This window comes from Xenopus tropicalis, chromosome 1, assembly GCF_000004195.4.
Source record: "Xenopus tropicalis strain Nigerian chromosome 1, UCB_Xtro_10.0, whole genome shotgun sequence".
Lineage (NCBI taxonomy): Eukaryota > Metazoa > Chordata > Amphibia > Anura > Pipidae > Xenopus > Xenopus tropicalis.
In genome coordinates this window covers 153,045,244-153,062,186 of record NC_030677.2, presented here as the reverse complement: position 1 = coordinate 153,062,186, position 16,943 = coordinate 153,045,244, and the positions used below count along the sequence as shown (strand labels likewise).

At 38.5% G+C, this 16,943-nt stretch overlaps 1 protein-coding gene across 3 annotated transcripts in view; it reads left to right on the top strand.

Annotated features, from left to right (window-relative positions):
• Positions 1-15,724, top strand: part of slc2a11.3 (solute carrier family 2, facilitated glucose transporter member 11 gene 3) — a 29,646-nt gene extending 13,922 nt beyond the window's left edge. For all 3 annotated transcript variants that reach the window (NM_001352228.1, XM_031896801.1, XM_004910583.4), the window contains 11 exon segments: positions 2,043-2,141; positions 2,644-2,804; positions 4,665-4,789; positions 5,515-5,644; positions 7,090-7,235; positions 7,972-8,159; positions 9,585-9,695; positions 10,284-10,385; positions 12,454-12,529; positions 12,747-12,874; positions 14,021-15,724. In NM_001352228.1, the coding sequence (NP_001339157.1) occupies positions 2,043-2,141; positions 2,644-2,804; positions 4,665-4,789; positions 5,515-5,644; positions 7,090-7,235; positions 7,972-8,159; positions 9,585-9,695; positions 10,284-10,385; positions 12,454-12,529; positions 12,747-12,874; positions 14,021-14,227 (1,473 nt within the window). In that variant the 3' untranslated portion in view covers positions 14,228-15,724.
• The last annotated feature ends 1,219 nt before the right edge of the window (positions 15,725-16,943 follow it).

Below are 16,943 nucleotides of genomic sequence, written 5' to 3'. Positions count from 1 at the left end.
TTGCTGGTTACCTGTTCAAAAGAAAACATCTTTTTGGTTTCTATGAATAAACAAATCTGATGTAGGCTTTGGGACCTATATTACATTACTCCTAAGACTACTTAAGAACTTAGTGAAGACAAGGAAAGTCAAATGCACTGAGGGATGGGGGTCCAATTTGTTAGGGATCCCTGGAAGAATGAGCTAAAATGGCAGTGTGGCAACCTGGCCGAAAGAAAACTAGGCCAGTGCATTTTTTTTCACAAAAGATGATCACTGCCTGGGGGAAACAAAAGTCAGGCATTTTATTCACTGGGGGTTGCCAAAGAAACTGCAACCACCACCCCAATGAATGTGACTGTCCTGTGAATTATTGATTAGATTAGAGACTAGTTTTGTTTTAGGTTATTTTTTGTTTGAATAGGGGTGCTGCTTCCATGAGGCGATCGGAGAAATTGAACTCAGGCGGCAGGTTTACCGGGGGTGGAAAAAATCTGCTCCAGTGCAGCCCAGCCTCGACCCCGTCCGGTGCAAGAAGAGGAAAGCACTGGGTGGCGAGAGGTTTAAAAATGTCATTCTTGAACCAACAGTCTGAGCTTTCACAAAGATCCAGCACTACACATTAGAACTACTTTCAGATCAGCTATTGTTTCTCCTACTCCCATGTATCTGGAGGAGTCCCAAGCTGGACTTGGATTTCTTACTATTGAGTGCTATTCTGATATCTACTGGGAGCTGCTATCTTGCTGCCTTCCAATTGTTCTGTTGATCGGCTGCTGGGGGGGGGGGGGGGAGCTAATATTGCAGCTCAGCAGTAAAGTGTGACTGAAGTTTATCAGAGCACAGATCACATGGTTGTGGCACCCTCGGATATGAATAATATGGCTAGCCCTATGTGAAATTTCAACATTAAATATAAAAAAAATTGTGTTTTTGAAAAACAGATTTCAATGCAGGATTCTGCTGGAGAAGTTCAAGTAACTGATGCATCTTGAAGAAAACATGTTCTACCATGACAATATTCCTTTAAACATACAAATTTCATACAAATACAGTAGACAAATATGTAATATATCTGCTCTGATCATAGTCAGTGTTCTAGTGATCTCCAAAATCTTTCTAGCTATTGTCAAACTTCAAGCCCACCAATATTTGAGCAAATTGTTGTATTAAACTTTTAAGTAACTTGCAAGGTGTTGATATCCTACATAAAACTATCTGTTTCTATTCTTCTTAATGAATAATTACACAAACTGTGCTATCAGTGCCTATGGTAATGAGATTAAACTGATGTAGTCAGCCACTTTGTAAATATTGGGGCTTGCAGGGGAGTAGTAGTACAGGTATAGGATCCCTTATCCAGAAACCCGTTATCCATAAAGCTCCGAATTACGGAAAGCCTGTCTCCCATAGACTCCATTTTAATCAAATAATTCAGAATTTTAAAACGGATTTCCTTTTTCTCTGTAATAATAAAACAGTACCTTGTACTTGATCCCAACGATAGAAGATATAATTAATCCTTATTGGAGGCAAAACAATCCTATTGGGTTTAATTAATGCTTTATTGATTCTTTAGTAGACTTAAGGTATGTAGGTCCTGAGCATTCTGGATAACGGGTCCTATACCTGTAATTTATGAGCCATTGGGTACTCTTATTAGATAATTGCTATTTTAGTACTTGGGATCATACGATTAACAGTGCACACAAACAAACCAAGGGCACACACATACATGCTAGGTCACATCAGTCAATTAATGGACAAAGTTCTGCCTTTTACTCCCACACTACTTCCTGTTACAGTTAAAGCTGCATTAGTTCTGGTCATGTGATCTCTGAGGGAGCCCATGACTTAATGGTCGCTCAAGGGAAAGGATGTAAAAGGGTAATATTTACTGATATATTCCAGTTTGGTAAGATTCTTTAAAAGGCCATTTAATATGATATAAAATGTTACATGTTGATTCTAAAGGTATAGTTTTCCTTTAACTGATAAGATAATGTTCATGACATAACTATAATACATGCAATGTAATTCATTTAGTTGTTTGTCATAACTAGGTCCAGCACCGGGGTCTTCTCATGATGATATTTGTGCTGGGGATAGGAGGTACCTTCCAATACGGATTCCACATCTCTGATATGAATGCCCCCTCAGTGGTGAGTGAGTTATAGTCTATCAATTTCTTTAGCTTTCAGGATGTTAAATAACAAAATGTCAAATAAAAACATTACAAATATATCAACCTGTACTTGTACAAGGACCCATGAAACTCCAGACAAGCAGACCCCAAATGTAGTTGGGATTTCAATGATCATTACAGCATAAATGAGCATAGCTGTCCGGATTAGAAGTGTAGGCCACAACATGTCAAATTGTTGCTAAATATAAATGATTGCTATGGGTCAGCAGCTCAAACATAGACCTTGTTTGTTTACAAGCCAAACATGTTTGTGGTCCATCTGTAAATTTGCAAATCAATCTTATCTGCTGTAATAACAGGCCAAGGCAAACATGGTGAGATCCTGGCATGGTTTTGTGGGGTGCAGCTTGCATGGTTCTCTGTGTTTTCCAGATGCCCTGTCACTATTCTAAAGCATCCCAGCTCTCGTGGCTTGTTGTATAGACTGAGTTCCCAGCATATTGTCACTTCTCTTCTAGTTCATAAAGAGGTTTATCAACACCACATGGATATATCGTTATCAGTCCCCTGTCGAAGATAACACACTGAGGATAATCTGGTCATTTATTGTGTCCATTTTTGCCATTGGTGGACTTTTTGGTTCAATGGGAGCCGGATATCTTATATCCAAATTTGGCAAGTAAGTGAAATAGCTACTATGCTAACTTGTTATTCACAGTAAGTATAGGATTTAGCTGGGGTGACAATTAGGGACAAAATACTTTGTATAGAAAATAAATAAAATAAGTTATTGACTATATTTTCTGTAAAGGCTCAGTAAAATACATTACAGTAGGTTACCCTTATAAGTGAGCTTTATTAATTTGCATGTTTGTATTTCTTTATATGAATAGAAGCAGCTATTCTAACTGTCACATATAATATCCATAGTTAGCACTATATTCAGAATTGTTACTTGGTTCTACAAGGCAATTACTTGTGAGTTTAAGGTCTCTCATTCAAGATGGGAGCCCGTGGATCATATGATCACATTATTATCACACAGTTTAAATCTTACATTGGTTACCTTAACACACCTCTATTGAAAAGGACAGTAATGTAACATGCAGAATAGTATAGACTCGCTCAAAAGGTGGAAGGTCAATTCAAACTATTTTGCTACCAAGTCTCCCTGTATGACCCCCTCCTACCTCTCACCTGGTTCATCCCAAGGGGGTTGTTCCATACTGGGAAGTTAGTTCCTGCTTATTATTGCAAAGCTTACCCATTTTAAAACATGCAGCCCTTGTCCTGGACAGTCCCGATTTTAACAGCTCAGCCCGCAGTCCCGGATTCTCACTGGAAAGCGCCTCATTTCTCTTTGATCTCCTGCACTGAACACTAAAAAAAATACAATATTTCTCAAACGTAATTAAATAAGTAGGCTTTTGGCAGAGAGCCCAGAAAAGTTTTGTGCAGGCAATGTCTGCACTTAGATACAATTGTAATTAATAAGCTAAACAGGTCTCTTGGGGGAACTGAGACTTGCAGCTTAAAGGGCAAATTTCAAAGTTTTTAGCAAAACTGTAACGCATAAAACAAGACCCCCAAACCCCACAGAAATGTGTTCAAACATTAAATAACGTGCAAAATTTAGCAAAATGGGAAAGTGGTATTTAGGGAGTGTGGTCACAAAAATGGGTGTGGTCAAAACTGTTGCCAGGCATTTCTTTTTGTCCTGACAGGCAGCTTGTGTTCTGAGCAGAGAGGAGTGGGAGTGGTTCAACTATTCTTGACTGACATCTAAAGTTCAACCCCCACCTCCCTACCTTTTCTATCTGATATAAAAACTGGAAAAGACTTTGAAGAAAGTCTAAAAATTCAACCCAGTTCACCCTTCATGCTTTTTTGAGCAGCAGCAATCAAGTTATTTAGCACAAAGGCCCAGCACATTTAAACATACATGCCAAGTGAGCTGGCAGGTGATGTGGGAGTTGTTTTCAAATAATACATCTACTTGCATATTCCCATAAAACTACAATTTGCCTTTTGTATAACATATATATAATAAATGTTGTAGGTACAGTAACATACGCTACTATTGGTGCAATAACATTGTAATCACTTTTTATATGTATCCAAGCTAATTGATAACAGAATACATGGACATTTCTTAAGAATACATGGACTGGCAATAGCAGAGAAAATGCTACAGACTGACCAGGTTGCACATGTTTGCTGCTGAGGGGTGTGGCCTCATGACATGCCACAGCAAATCAGCTTTCAATCTGCTCTGTCACTCACAAATATCTGCGTCACTGACGCACAGCAGGGAGCCAGGGATTCTGGAGGGTGGGGGATGGGATGCTTCAATAATTAGCGATAACATTGTAATGGTGCAACATTTTTGCAAAAAAACTATACATTATCAAAATGTTTGTCTACACCTTATATTTTTCAATATTATAAAAACATTTTTCATTATTGATCCCCTTTAATTATTGGACAGTATCAGATATTTGGCCTGGTATGAATATTCCTTATACCTTTCGCATTACAGGAAAAGATGCCAGCTCTGCAGCTGTGTTATTCCTTTATGTTCTGCTGTGTTAGCTGGTTGCAGTAGCACTGCCAAGTCTTTTGAGATGATCCTTATTGCCAGATTCTTTGATGGTATAAATGCAGGTAGGTATCTCAGAATCTTTATCTTACACCCCCCCACCCCTTTAAAACGATGAACAGTTTTTAATACAAGAGTCAGTCCGCACAACCATTGTAAAAATACTATAAAAATACTATAAATCAAGTCTTGTGCTGAGGCTAGGTACTAATGATATAATCCATCAGTTAAGGCAATGTTTAGCCAACCTCAAATTCACCATATAGACATTTTTCTGTCTAAACTCTACTTTTAAAAAGAAATGTACCAGTTAAAAAAATTATGGGATCAATGTGGATTTACATCAATGACAAGACATTATTAATACAGTAGAAAACTGAACCAGTCAAATCATGGTTTATTTAAAGAATACATTATGTAAAGCAGTAATGACAGTAGACCTTATACCATTATAAGAATAAGGAATTATATAGCTATATGAAATCACATGGTATTAATAGTTTATCACTGTAATTTGGCCAAATACATACCATGATACAGTATGTGTGAGGCAGCCATGCGCTATGGATATGTGGTGGTTCAGGAATCAGGCAAGTTTGACCATTTCATCTGCCGATGATCCACATTGGCCAGTGTAAGGTGCAGCAGATGTTGTTGTGTGCAGCTCCTTATCTTTTGTGCTGTTCCTATCATTTGGGCTGTTTTTCTGAATGTTTGGATGAAAAAAAAGCCTTACAGAGTATGTACTTGACACGTGTTTAGATAACTGTTTTGTTTCTCTTTCTGTTAGGAATTGGGTTTACTCTTCACTCACAGTATGCAGGAGAAATTGCGCCAAAAAAGCTACGTGGTTTTACAAACACTAGTATTTCCATTTTTGTTACATCTGGAAAAATGATTGGTCAGATAGTTGGGCTCAGGTAAGGCTAGTGCTAAAGTTTTTCTTGTATCTTTGTTATAAATCTCTATAACTGCTGTGCCATTAGCCACTATTGTCTCACATTTCAATAATTTCATCATCATCATCATTATTATTATTAAATCTACATTTTTACTTATATTCATAGTATACCTATAAGTAACCAAATTATTTTGAAAAATCAGGGACATTACATAGTAACATACATTGGTTAGGATGAAAAAAGACACAGGTGCATCAAGTTCAACCTTTTATGCCTATATATATATAACTGCTAGTTGATCCAGATAAAGGCAAAAAAAAACCCCATCTGAAGCCTCTCCAATTGCTGCAGAGAGAGAAAAAATTCCTTCCTGAATCAACTGTATTTCCTCACTTGCTCAAATTAAAAAACCCTTTCCGAATATTAAGATGGAACCTCCCTTTTTCTAATCAGCCCTTGTGTCTGCTGGAAGGACCTGAAAGGTCCATTGTCTGTCCCACATGGAAGCACAGGCAGGGTGCCAATAGCCATCCCAGAGGCTTCCTGCTCACTAGGGACTATTACTCCTTCCTTTGTGGTGACCTATGTACAGTGCCCAAGCTTCACCCGTAGGCCCTCCTACAACACACACATAAACCCTGAATTCCCTCTGGTACACACTTCAGGGGCTCTACTCCTCTTCTAAACACTCCTTGTCGGGACAACAGACTGTCCTTGCCAACTAGCCCGCTCTACCTTTCTATCCTGGAATAAATTCACTTGCCACTGCTATCACTAGTTAGCCCAGATACTAACCTCACCAGTAGGTCTGACTACAAGGTCTTGCTGCTGCCTCTGATGTTCTCAGGCAAAAAAGTGGAAGTGCACAGCTCATGCACTTACAGGTGGACTTGGTGCCACCTACTGGTTAACCTACATATTTCTTTATACATTGAAATAAAACCTTTTGTTTTACCCCTTTACAGACCTACTGGAAGGGGATGCCACATCCTGGATATAATTAATTGGGCTGCAGAGTTTTGTGTCATCTCCTAAATCATTAATGAACAATTACATTAAAGTAGACCCAATACAAACCGTTGTGGGACCCTACTCCCTACCCTACTCTACTCCCAGTAGAGAATGTACCATCCCTCTGTATCCGATCCTGTAGCCAGTTTCCTATCCATGTGCAAATGACTTCACTAAGATTAACAGACCTTAGCTTAGAAAGCAGTCATTTGTGGGGAACGGTATCAAATGCTTTAGCAAAATACCAATAGATTACATCAAGGGTGCCCAAGAGGTAGATCGTGGCCTACCAGTAGATCACTTTAAAGTTCTTGGTAGACCACAAGGCAGGATGCCATCTTGCCATTTTTTCCCCCCAACATACCAGACCTGTCCTTCATAGGTTGTCACCTATGTTTATATCTGAACTTGTATTTGGATTGTTAATTTGTATTTTTTTTCTTTAACTCCAGAGAACTCCTGGGCACTGAGCTTCTTTGGCCTGTGTTAATATCTCTGAGTGGTTTCTGGTCACTGATTCAGCTGTGCACCCTGCCATTCTTTCCAGAGTCTCCATCATACCTCCTATTGAAGGGTGACAAAGAAGGGTGCTTGAAAGGTATGTGACATAAACACAGAACATATTTAGAAAATAGGCAAAAAAAGGCATTGATGAAACCCACATTTTACAAGTAATTTATTCAATTAATTTGTTGTTACTTAAAAAAGTAAGCATTTGCAAAGAATACATTACCAGTAAAACACAGGCCAGGGAAACTGCATTGATTATTCCTATTTTCGGGTGAACATAGATATGCCAGTATTACCAGTAATGAAGCACAGCAATCTTGCACATTGCTAACAATAAACTGCCCCAGCCCAGTGGTCTGGTCTCAGAAGGAGCTATGTCCAGGGCAGTTTTGGTTTGTCATTCTGGGTGCAAAGTAATCAATCAATAAGAGGATTTTACTGGCCCCAGCATGGTGCGAGTGGCAGAACTGCTCTCTAGGTCTGACAAGTTAAATCGCATTGCAGTGTCTTTAAACTTGTGTTTATCTTTAACAATGTGCGTTAGTCAATGAATTTTTAAGGGAAGACTATTCCCAAGAAAAGGCAAAAAGGCAGAAAGGTGCCAGCTTAGACATCTTATCAGATGTAACTAGTTAGGGACACCAAATGTTGTTAGCTTTGCCATGAGTATGATGGCTTAGCAACTTTACATTTATAAACTCTGTGACTAAAAACACTGATTCACATACATCATCCTTTGATGATTTTAACATACTTTACATTCTTCATATTTCTTTTTATTCTTCCAGTACTAAAAATGTGTTTATTACTAATTATATATACAGCTCTGAAACAACTATGGGGTGATGGAGACTACGAAGCAGTCATTAATGAAATGTCCAAGGAACAAGCTGCTAGAAGTGGTGGGAAAAATCTGACTGTGCTGCAGCTTCTGCGAGATCCTTCCCAGCGCTGGCAGCTCTATGCTCTTATTGCCTTGACAATTGCTCTGCAACTTTGTGGGGTCAATGCGGTAAGAAATTAATTACATGCAGAAAGCTTTATGTTAAACCACAAACTGTGATCTTTAAACATATGAACTTTTCAATTTGTTCAGAACCTTAGGGAAAAAGCGGATTCAAAATCTGTGGAATTTAACTGAACTGCATTGGTTTGTACTTTAGGACTGGATATTCAGTGGTTCCTTGTACTGCTAAGTAACTGTATGTATTTACCTAGAGAAAAATTCCTGTTTCAAGGGAGAAAAACCTTTATTTTTAATCATTCTCTCAGAAACTCTCACTCTCCTCTATCTATTTGGCAGGACATCGGGCAAAACACTTTGCAGGGAAGCCTTTATTTAATTAAATGTAATCTTTCATAAATTAGAAGGTCTTACCTATGGCTGCTGTTGAATTACACCTGCCAGCACCCATCACAAGCTTCAGCTGTTAAACAGGTTTGCACTGGTTTGCACTTCAGCAGCAACTGAAATACTGCATTGGGCAACATTAATAATAGATTATTATCACATATTGCCCTACTATATCTACTATGAGACACTCTTAATACCAACAATCAATTATCTGCAGGCTCCACACCATGCACCTAAAAACAAGGCTTATCAGTTCTTTGCCCAACTCTATCCATTCCAAGCAGCTAGTATTGCTCACACAAACATAACTGGCTTTTATGATCATTTCACCCATAAATCTATACATGATATCAACATTAACAACCATTGGCCTACTATAGGAACTCTTAAGCAGGTGCAGGGTTATCAGTCTTTCGGTCTGTTTAGAAATGTTTTAAATGACCAAGCCAACTGGTCTATGAGGGCAAATTCAAAATGTATGCCTTCATGGATTTGTTATCTTAGGCCCCCAAAATGACAATAGGTCTGAGTTTTTTTTCTGATCTGATCAGTATTTATGCTAAATGAACTGAAGCTTCCCAACTGGTTGACCAGATTAGATCAGTTCAGAACAATCTGTTCTTATTTAATATAATTTGAGCAGACTTGTAATGTACAATTATAAATCGTGTCATTATAGATTGTAGTGAATTTAGCCCTAGTTTATACTGAGCCGCAGACCTCCAGAAATTCTTCAAGGGGAACTATCACAAAAATGGAAATGTAATATGAGCAACATATTATGTACATAATGGACTTTCTAAAGTCAGTTGAACAGTCTGTCTTTGTAATTGTAATTTTTAGAATACACTTCTCAGTAATGTGTTTCTCTTCATTCTCTCTTTATGCAGAAATTGATTGGTGTGGTTTGATTGGCTCGTTTTTTAGAGCGAACTGCTTGTAAATTACTGTCACTCAAGCTCTGACTCCAACCCCTGCATGAAGAGAGAATGTAAAGGCAGACTGCTGAGAAGAGTAAACAAAAGATTATCTTCATCTCAGAAACAGTATAGAATATCATTATATTTCCCCTATAATTCCCAGATTTATTTTTATGCAAGTGATGTGTTCAAATCTGCTGGATTCAAACCCACACAAATTCCATATTTGACCATCGGTGTAGGAATATGTGAAGCCACATCTGTGATCTTTTGCGTGAGTATCTATTGAAAATCTATTGTGATTGCCGATTTCATCTCATGCTGCCATACCTGTCCTGCCCCCTGATACTGGAGTTCCAGAAATGGAGAAGGATTGGGAAACATAGTCAGCCTCATAAATATATATAAGTATAATATATTTGCTTGCAAAGCCTACAAGTGAATTTTGTGAAATGGGAATGATGTTAATACGGTTAACCTGTAAACAATATCACTGATGTCAGAACTAAAACCTTATAGCATTATCTTTCTTATGTGGCAGCTCTGAGATTTTACAAGGAGGGATGCCTTCACATAGAATTTAGAAAAAAAAATTTCTTTGAATGAAGTGGCATATATAAAAGCTTAGTACCAAACCAGTTATTCCCTTAATAATAATCACAGACTTCAGACACAGACTAGTATTGTAATGTTCTTGGGTATTTAATACATTTGACATTGTTTCATGGAAAGGGGATCATTTAACAGTGTCTTATCTTTATAGGGAGTTATATAATAAAAATAACATGTTTAATAGGTTTATAAATAGATGATAATATACATATTTCGGGCATTAATTGTTCACTAACATTCACTTCTACAGAGTCTGGTGGTTGATCGTTTTGGCAGGAGATTCTTCCTTCTTGGGGGTTATATAATGATGGTATTGGCACTGGGTCTCATCACCATAACAATCTCATTTCAGGTAAATCCAGGACTGGGCTTATGTCAGTAATGGTATAAACACATTAAGCTATTCTATATTCTTTATGTTACCAGGAAACTAATAATAGAAATTTAACAGAAAGTGGCATATTAGGCATACTGGCATAAACAGTTAAAATATTTTGCATGCAAAACAAGAATGATTAAAGGGGAACTATCATGAAAATTTAATACAAGCTTCATCATACTGAAATAAGAAATTTTCTAAATATAATCAATTAAAAATTTCTACCTGTTTCTGAAATAATCTAATTTATCTTCACTCTCCCACTCTCACCATCTGTCTCTCTTCATTCTCACTTACTGCAGGAGTCGGGAGTCAGATTTTGATTAACCGTTAGATCCAATGTTTCTTTTGGTGGGGGGGGGGGGGGGCTTCCTTTCCTAGCAAATCTATTAGAGCTTTTTCAAATAACTGACTCCAGCACTAACAAAACAACTTGACTCCAACACAAATCCTTCATGCACAGAGACAGAAATAATCTGTTAAAATCCTTCTCGGTTTCTCTGCAACCTTGGCATCATTCTTTATAAAGTTACGCCAAAGATTCACAGAGCAGATCTTTCTGGGACCCGGATGGGGGAAGAACTCAAATTTGGGAATGAAGAAGATTGGGTGTGGAGCACTAGAGAGCAGCTCTTTCTTTAAATAAAGCTGAAATATCTGCAGACAGTGGCGTAACTACCGGGGGTGCTAAGGGTGCGATCACCAGAAAAATGTGTCAGATCGGGTGGGCGGTGGGGGTGGCCCAGCTGAATGCCCTGCACCCGGGTTGTTCACCTTTAAATTAACTTTCAGTATGATAAGAAAATTTGCAATTGGTTTTCATTCGTTATTATTTGTGGTTATTTGGCTTTTTGTTTGGCAGCTCTCTAGTTTGGAATTTTGGTAGCTATCTGGTTGCTAGGGTCTTGTTTATCTTAGCAACCAGGCAGTGGTTTAAGTGAAAGGCTGGAAATTAATAGGGGGGGCTGAATAAAAAATATGGAATAAAAAGTAACAATATTAAAATTGTTAGCTCACAGAGCAATAGTTTCTGGCGCCGGGGTCATTGACCCAGTTAGAAAGCTGTAGACAGGGCCGGAACTAGGGGTAGGCAGAAGAGGCAGCTGCCTAGGGCGCAACGATTGGGGGGCGCCAGGCAGCGGCCTCTCCTGCCTACCCCTAGTTACGTTTTGCGTCGCGCCGCTTTGAATCGCACACCGCGCCGCGCCCCCCCCCGCTCGCACTGCGCATGCGCGTCAGAACACACGGGGGGGTGCGAAGTAGCGGTGCAGGGGCGAGGTAGCCGATCGGGTTGCCTAGGGTGCCCGGTCGGCTCGGCCCGCCCCTGGCTGTAGAAAAGATGTAGAAGAGAAAGGCAAATAATTAAAAAACTATAAATGAACACCAGTTGCAAAGTTTCTATAAATAGGACATTCTACATTCAACATATTAAAAGTTAACCTAAAGGTGAACCACCCCTTTAAAACACATTTCCAATAGAAATTAATGGGTCATTTATGAAAAAAAGCACAAAAATGTTACACCTATTGACACCACTCATTTCATGTGTTGTGTCCAAACACTCTTAAGGGCAGATTTATCAAACTGTGAGTTTAGAGCTTAATACATAAAAAAACTCACCCTTTTTCTATTCACTCCTATGGAATTTTTATAATGGTATTTATCAATGGGTGAAAGTTAAAACACACCATTTGATAAATGCGCTTTTAAAAATCCCATAAGAATAAATAGAATGTGGGCAAGTTTTTATGTGTTAAGCTCTTGACATTTTGATAAATCTGCCCCTTAGTGTAATTCTCTATAGATGCATGAAGTGCCGTTGTGTCTGTGCTGCATCTTCTGCCTCAAGCTATTGTGTACCTTGAATGTAAGGGTGAATATTAGAAAGCAAGCTTGCTAGAAGTACAGCAATCTATTTCTGTCAATAATCATTTCCTTGCACTGGGTCTCATTTATCCGTTGGGGTCTAGAAGAGCATCATATTATCAGGCTAATAAAAAACAAAGCTTTATGAATAACCACATTTTTTTTTCTTCATCAGGCACATGCTACCTGGTTGCCTTACTGCAGTGTCTTCCTAATCTTTCTATTTGTTCTGTCATTTGGATCAGGACCAGGTAAGTGTTAAAGGACTATTAATTCTTAGAATTGGCAGGTAATATTGTTATCACCCTAATTCCAGTGTAACTGCGCAAATGGTATTTTCCTTGTTTTATCTTTCCATAAATTATAAAGGTTTGCAGGCCAGCTACCTGATTTTAAGTCTGACTTACAGAGTAATCTTGTCTGGTGCTATTTCTGTTTTCAATATCCTCTGCTGATTTCTTCTTTTAGGTGCTACCACCATGACCGTTATAGTGGAAATATTTTCCCAGACTTCCCGCACTGCAGCATTGGTCATGGTGGGAACAATAAACTGGGCTGAACTATTCATTCTTGGCATGGTCTTCCCTTTTATACAGGTAACAACAGACCGTTATTCTGAGTCTTGCAAGCTCATACAGTCTGCTGCATAATTAGGCACAATTAAGAGAGGCGAAAAAAACTGTGTACCATTTGCAATTTATCTTAGAAATAGAAAACAATCATGGGATTAACTTCCCCTTGAAAATGTGTCAATGACAGACTGTCACTGGCTATTCTATTCCTCTACTATTCTAAGCCTCCATAGGACTCAATAGTACTTTTTTTGCCAAAAAAGTTAACTAAACGTTAATATATCACAAATTATGAGAGTTATTTTCGAAAAAAATTCCGAAAAACTCAAATTTTTGGAGAAACAATATCGGAAAAATTGAATACTGGCAAAAACCCATTTAAAATCTTGAAAAGTATCAAAATTGCTTAGTAAATGTGCCCCTTAGGGGCTGATTTACTAAGACACGAATTCGAATCCGAATTGGAAAAATTCCGATTGGAAAACGAACATTTTGCGACTATTTTTTGCGATTTTTTCGGCGCCTTTACGACTTTTCGGAAATTATCGGGACTTTTTCGTTACCAATACGATTTGTGCGAAAAAACGCGAGTTTTTCGTAGCCATTACGACTTGCGCGAAAAAACGCGAGTTTTTCGTAGCCATTCCAAAAGTTGCGCAAAATCTGGCGATTTTTTCGTAGCGTTAAAACTTGCGCAAAAAGTCGCGCCTTTTTCGTAGCGTTAAAACTTAAAAGGCTCAACTTTCGGAATGGCTACGAAAAACTCACGTTTTTTCGCGCAAATCGTATTGGTAACGAAAAAGTCGCGATCATTTCCGAAAAAATCACTAAATACCGATCATTACGAAAAAAAACGCAATCGGACAGATTCGGCCCGTTCGTGGGTTAGTAAATGTGCCCCTTAGTGTTGCCATGCCCTGGCCAAACACTCCACAAAAGAACCTTCATTGTCAGAGTAACTGTCCTTCTATGTGTATGTCTCAGGCCAGCCTGGGGTCATTGCAGCAAAGAGGCTGGTTAATTTTTGTGGGGCTATTACATTAATGGGGCAAATTTTTGAGTGTGTTTCATTTAGTTGGGTATTAAAGACCTAAATATACAAAAGCATAGTGATTGTGGTAGGAAATTTCTTAACCTTGCAGTACATTTCTGTTTATTTTGTCTCTCCAGGCTGCCATTGGACAATTTTGCTTCCTCATTTTCCTTGTCATAATTGCTTCGTGTGGGATATATTTGTACTTTTTCCTCCCAGAGACAAAAGGAAAATCTTGGCTTGAAACCAAAGATGATTTTAATAAATACAGCTGTAGGAGACAAAACACGGATGAGACTTCAGAGAGTCAACCAGATATCTATGTAATATCCACCAGGCTTTAACCAGTAAACATGGCTGATGACTGCAACTTAGAATGAATAACATGGAAAGACCTTATTCCTAAACTGGAAGCAATAGCAATATGAAGTGCTCAAATCTGCATTTATATGCAACTGGCATGTAGCACTCTGAACAAGATCAAGCTATCCTACCCCAAACTAAGGCAATGTTGTGTCTTGCCTGAATGTGAACTGTTTTGTCTAAAACACACAATAATGGAAACATGAGAACCACAGACAATAACATGCATTCACATTGTAACTTTAAAAGTAGTGACATGAGGCAGAAATTTCAGTTCCCTTTATTTACTGGCCTACATCAGTCCTGTCATATATTTGGAAACCACTATGATGCCTATTAACACTCAAGGACCCGCACATGTAGGTCAGAGTAACTGTAGCCTACACACAGCACTGTCATGGGTGGTATACTGGGGGTACTGCTATCAGGAGCATTTTGGCCCCACTTTACTTATTGGCAAGACCACCACCCAGCCAACCCAGATAAGCAGTGGGCCCTTCAGGGAAGGGTGCTGCTAACTTGTATTGGGCCCAAGATTATTGATGGTGGCCCTGCTCCAAAGAGTGATAACCGGAAAGTATTCCCAAGATCAGTAAAAGCGATAATTCTTGACCTTGGTCTGCTGCTATTTATACATTTTAGGCTTGGGATACACAGGGCAGATGATCCGCTTTTCTGCAGCTACATTTAAAAGGTGTTGGGCTGAAACATGTGAATGTATTTTAAGGCCAAAATTTGCTCATTGTAGCTACACTCAGGTAAACACTGTGCTTGTCTGTGGAGCTACAAGGATGAACAGATTAGAGCAGCCCCATAGGCTCTTAGCCTAAACATTTCTCTGCACTCACATACAATAGTTTATCACGTTGTCTATGTACAAAAGCACTGGTAGTGTCTGTCCATTATGGAGATTATATAGGTAACATACCTACAGTAGATAATATGTATAGATAATAAAATACAGGTTTCTTCTGTACCTTTCTAAACCTATAGAAATTGTATAAACACAAGATATGTAACAGTTTGTTGTAACTATATGTTGCCTGCCCTGGCTTCACAATGTCTCCCAATTCTCATACAGGTCAGTTTCTGATTACCAGCAGTAATTTGTGCAACGATCCCTGTGTATTCAGAAACTATTATTCAAGTTCAACAGTGAGCTCCATTTACTTTATCCTTCCCACCTACTAATGGAAATGACAGTCCCCTTCCTCTCCACAGTCTGGATCAAATTGTGCATGTGTGTCTAGTTCAGAGCACACAACCTTCCATTGAAACTCAATTGTCTACATGTGCATTAATATGAATTCACCTATATTGCTCTGAACCCTCCATTGACATTTATTGAACATGCGTGAGCACACAGATTTAACATATATACAGCCAAACTAATGCTTTATGACATTTCAAGTTATAAACTTATATCCAGTGAATAAGTTAATAAAAAAATAACACATGGATTTTTATGTTTATGTAAACTTAGAGGCTGATTTATTATCGGTATATAAAAGCTTATGGGTTTTTTTTCCTTGAAAACCGAAAACCTGGTTGAGCTTTTTATTCTTTGAAAAAACCCAATGGTAGAAAAAAAACAATGTAAAAATGTGAGTGATAGTGGCGTAACTATAGAGCAAGCAGACCCCGCAGTATTTGGACCCAGGGTCTGTTTCCTCTATAGTGACTGAATATTTGTGCACCTGCTGGAGACACGCAGTGAGCAGGCACATGTGTGGGAAGGGGGGGGGCTAGGTGGTTGGTATACGCTGGAAAGAAAGTTTGTGAACCCTTTAGAATTTTTTATATTTCTGCATAAATATGACCTTAAACATGATCTGTATTTTACCTAAAACCATATGAGAACCCAATTAAACAGATCATCATACTTGTTCATTTATTATATATCAAGAAAGTACCATATTTGTGTGTGGCAAAAGTACCCTTTGCTTCAAGACTGCTTCTTCTCCCTGCAGCTAGGGTTGCCACCTTTCTTAATAACTTTTACTGGCCAGTTGGGGGGGTTGTGATGTAAAGGGGGCGGGGCTATGACGTGCGACGTCCAGAGGGCAGGTTATAGAGTGATCTAGAAAGAAAAAAGGTAAGTTTAGGGGCAGATCAAGGGTGGACCAAGGACTTATCTTAAGGGTATTACAAATATGTTTTCAACTACATTGCCAGTAAATTTGTCATAATGGCCGCAGCATTGGCAGATGTTTTACTAAACTAGCTAAACTTGGTCCCTCCACACCATATTGGCCTGAATGTAGGGTCCACCAATGGACCTGCTTAACCAATATAACCTGCTTAACCGTGGTCCTCCTTAGGCTCAAGAATATGATTTGGATACAAAAAAAATATTTTGAGTACTAAGAGATATAAACATAGATGCATAATGAAGTAAATTGTTTACATCTGTAAAGCTTTATTACTAAATTAACATCTGACAATCATGCAACCAATTTCTTATTCATGTTAATCTCTGTCAGCTATCTTATTACATAAATACATAGTTCAATTGGGTTGATAAATGACCAAAGTCCATTAAGTTCAACCCTTCCAAGAGAACCCCAGGATTCTGCTGGAGAAGCTCTATTAACTGATGCGTTTTGAATTACAGTATTCCTTTAAGCAACATTTTAAAGATATTAGATTTTTTTGGGGTAGAACGAGTGAAATTTGTTCTGTAAGGAGAAATGAGCT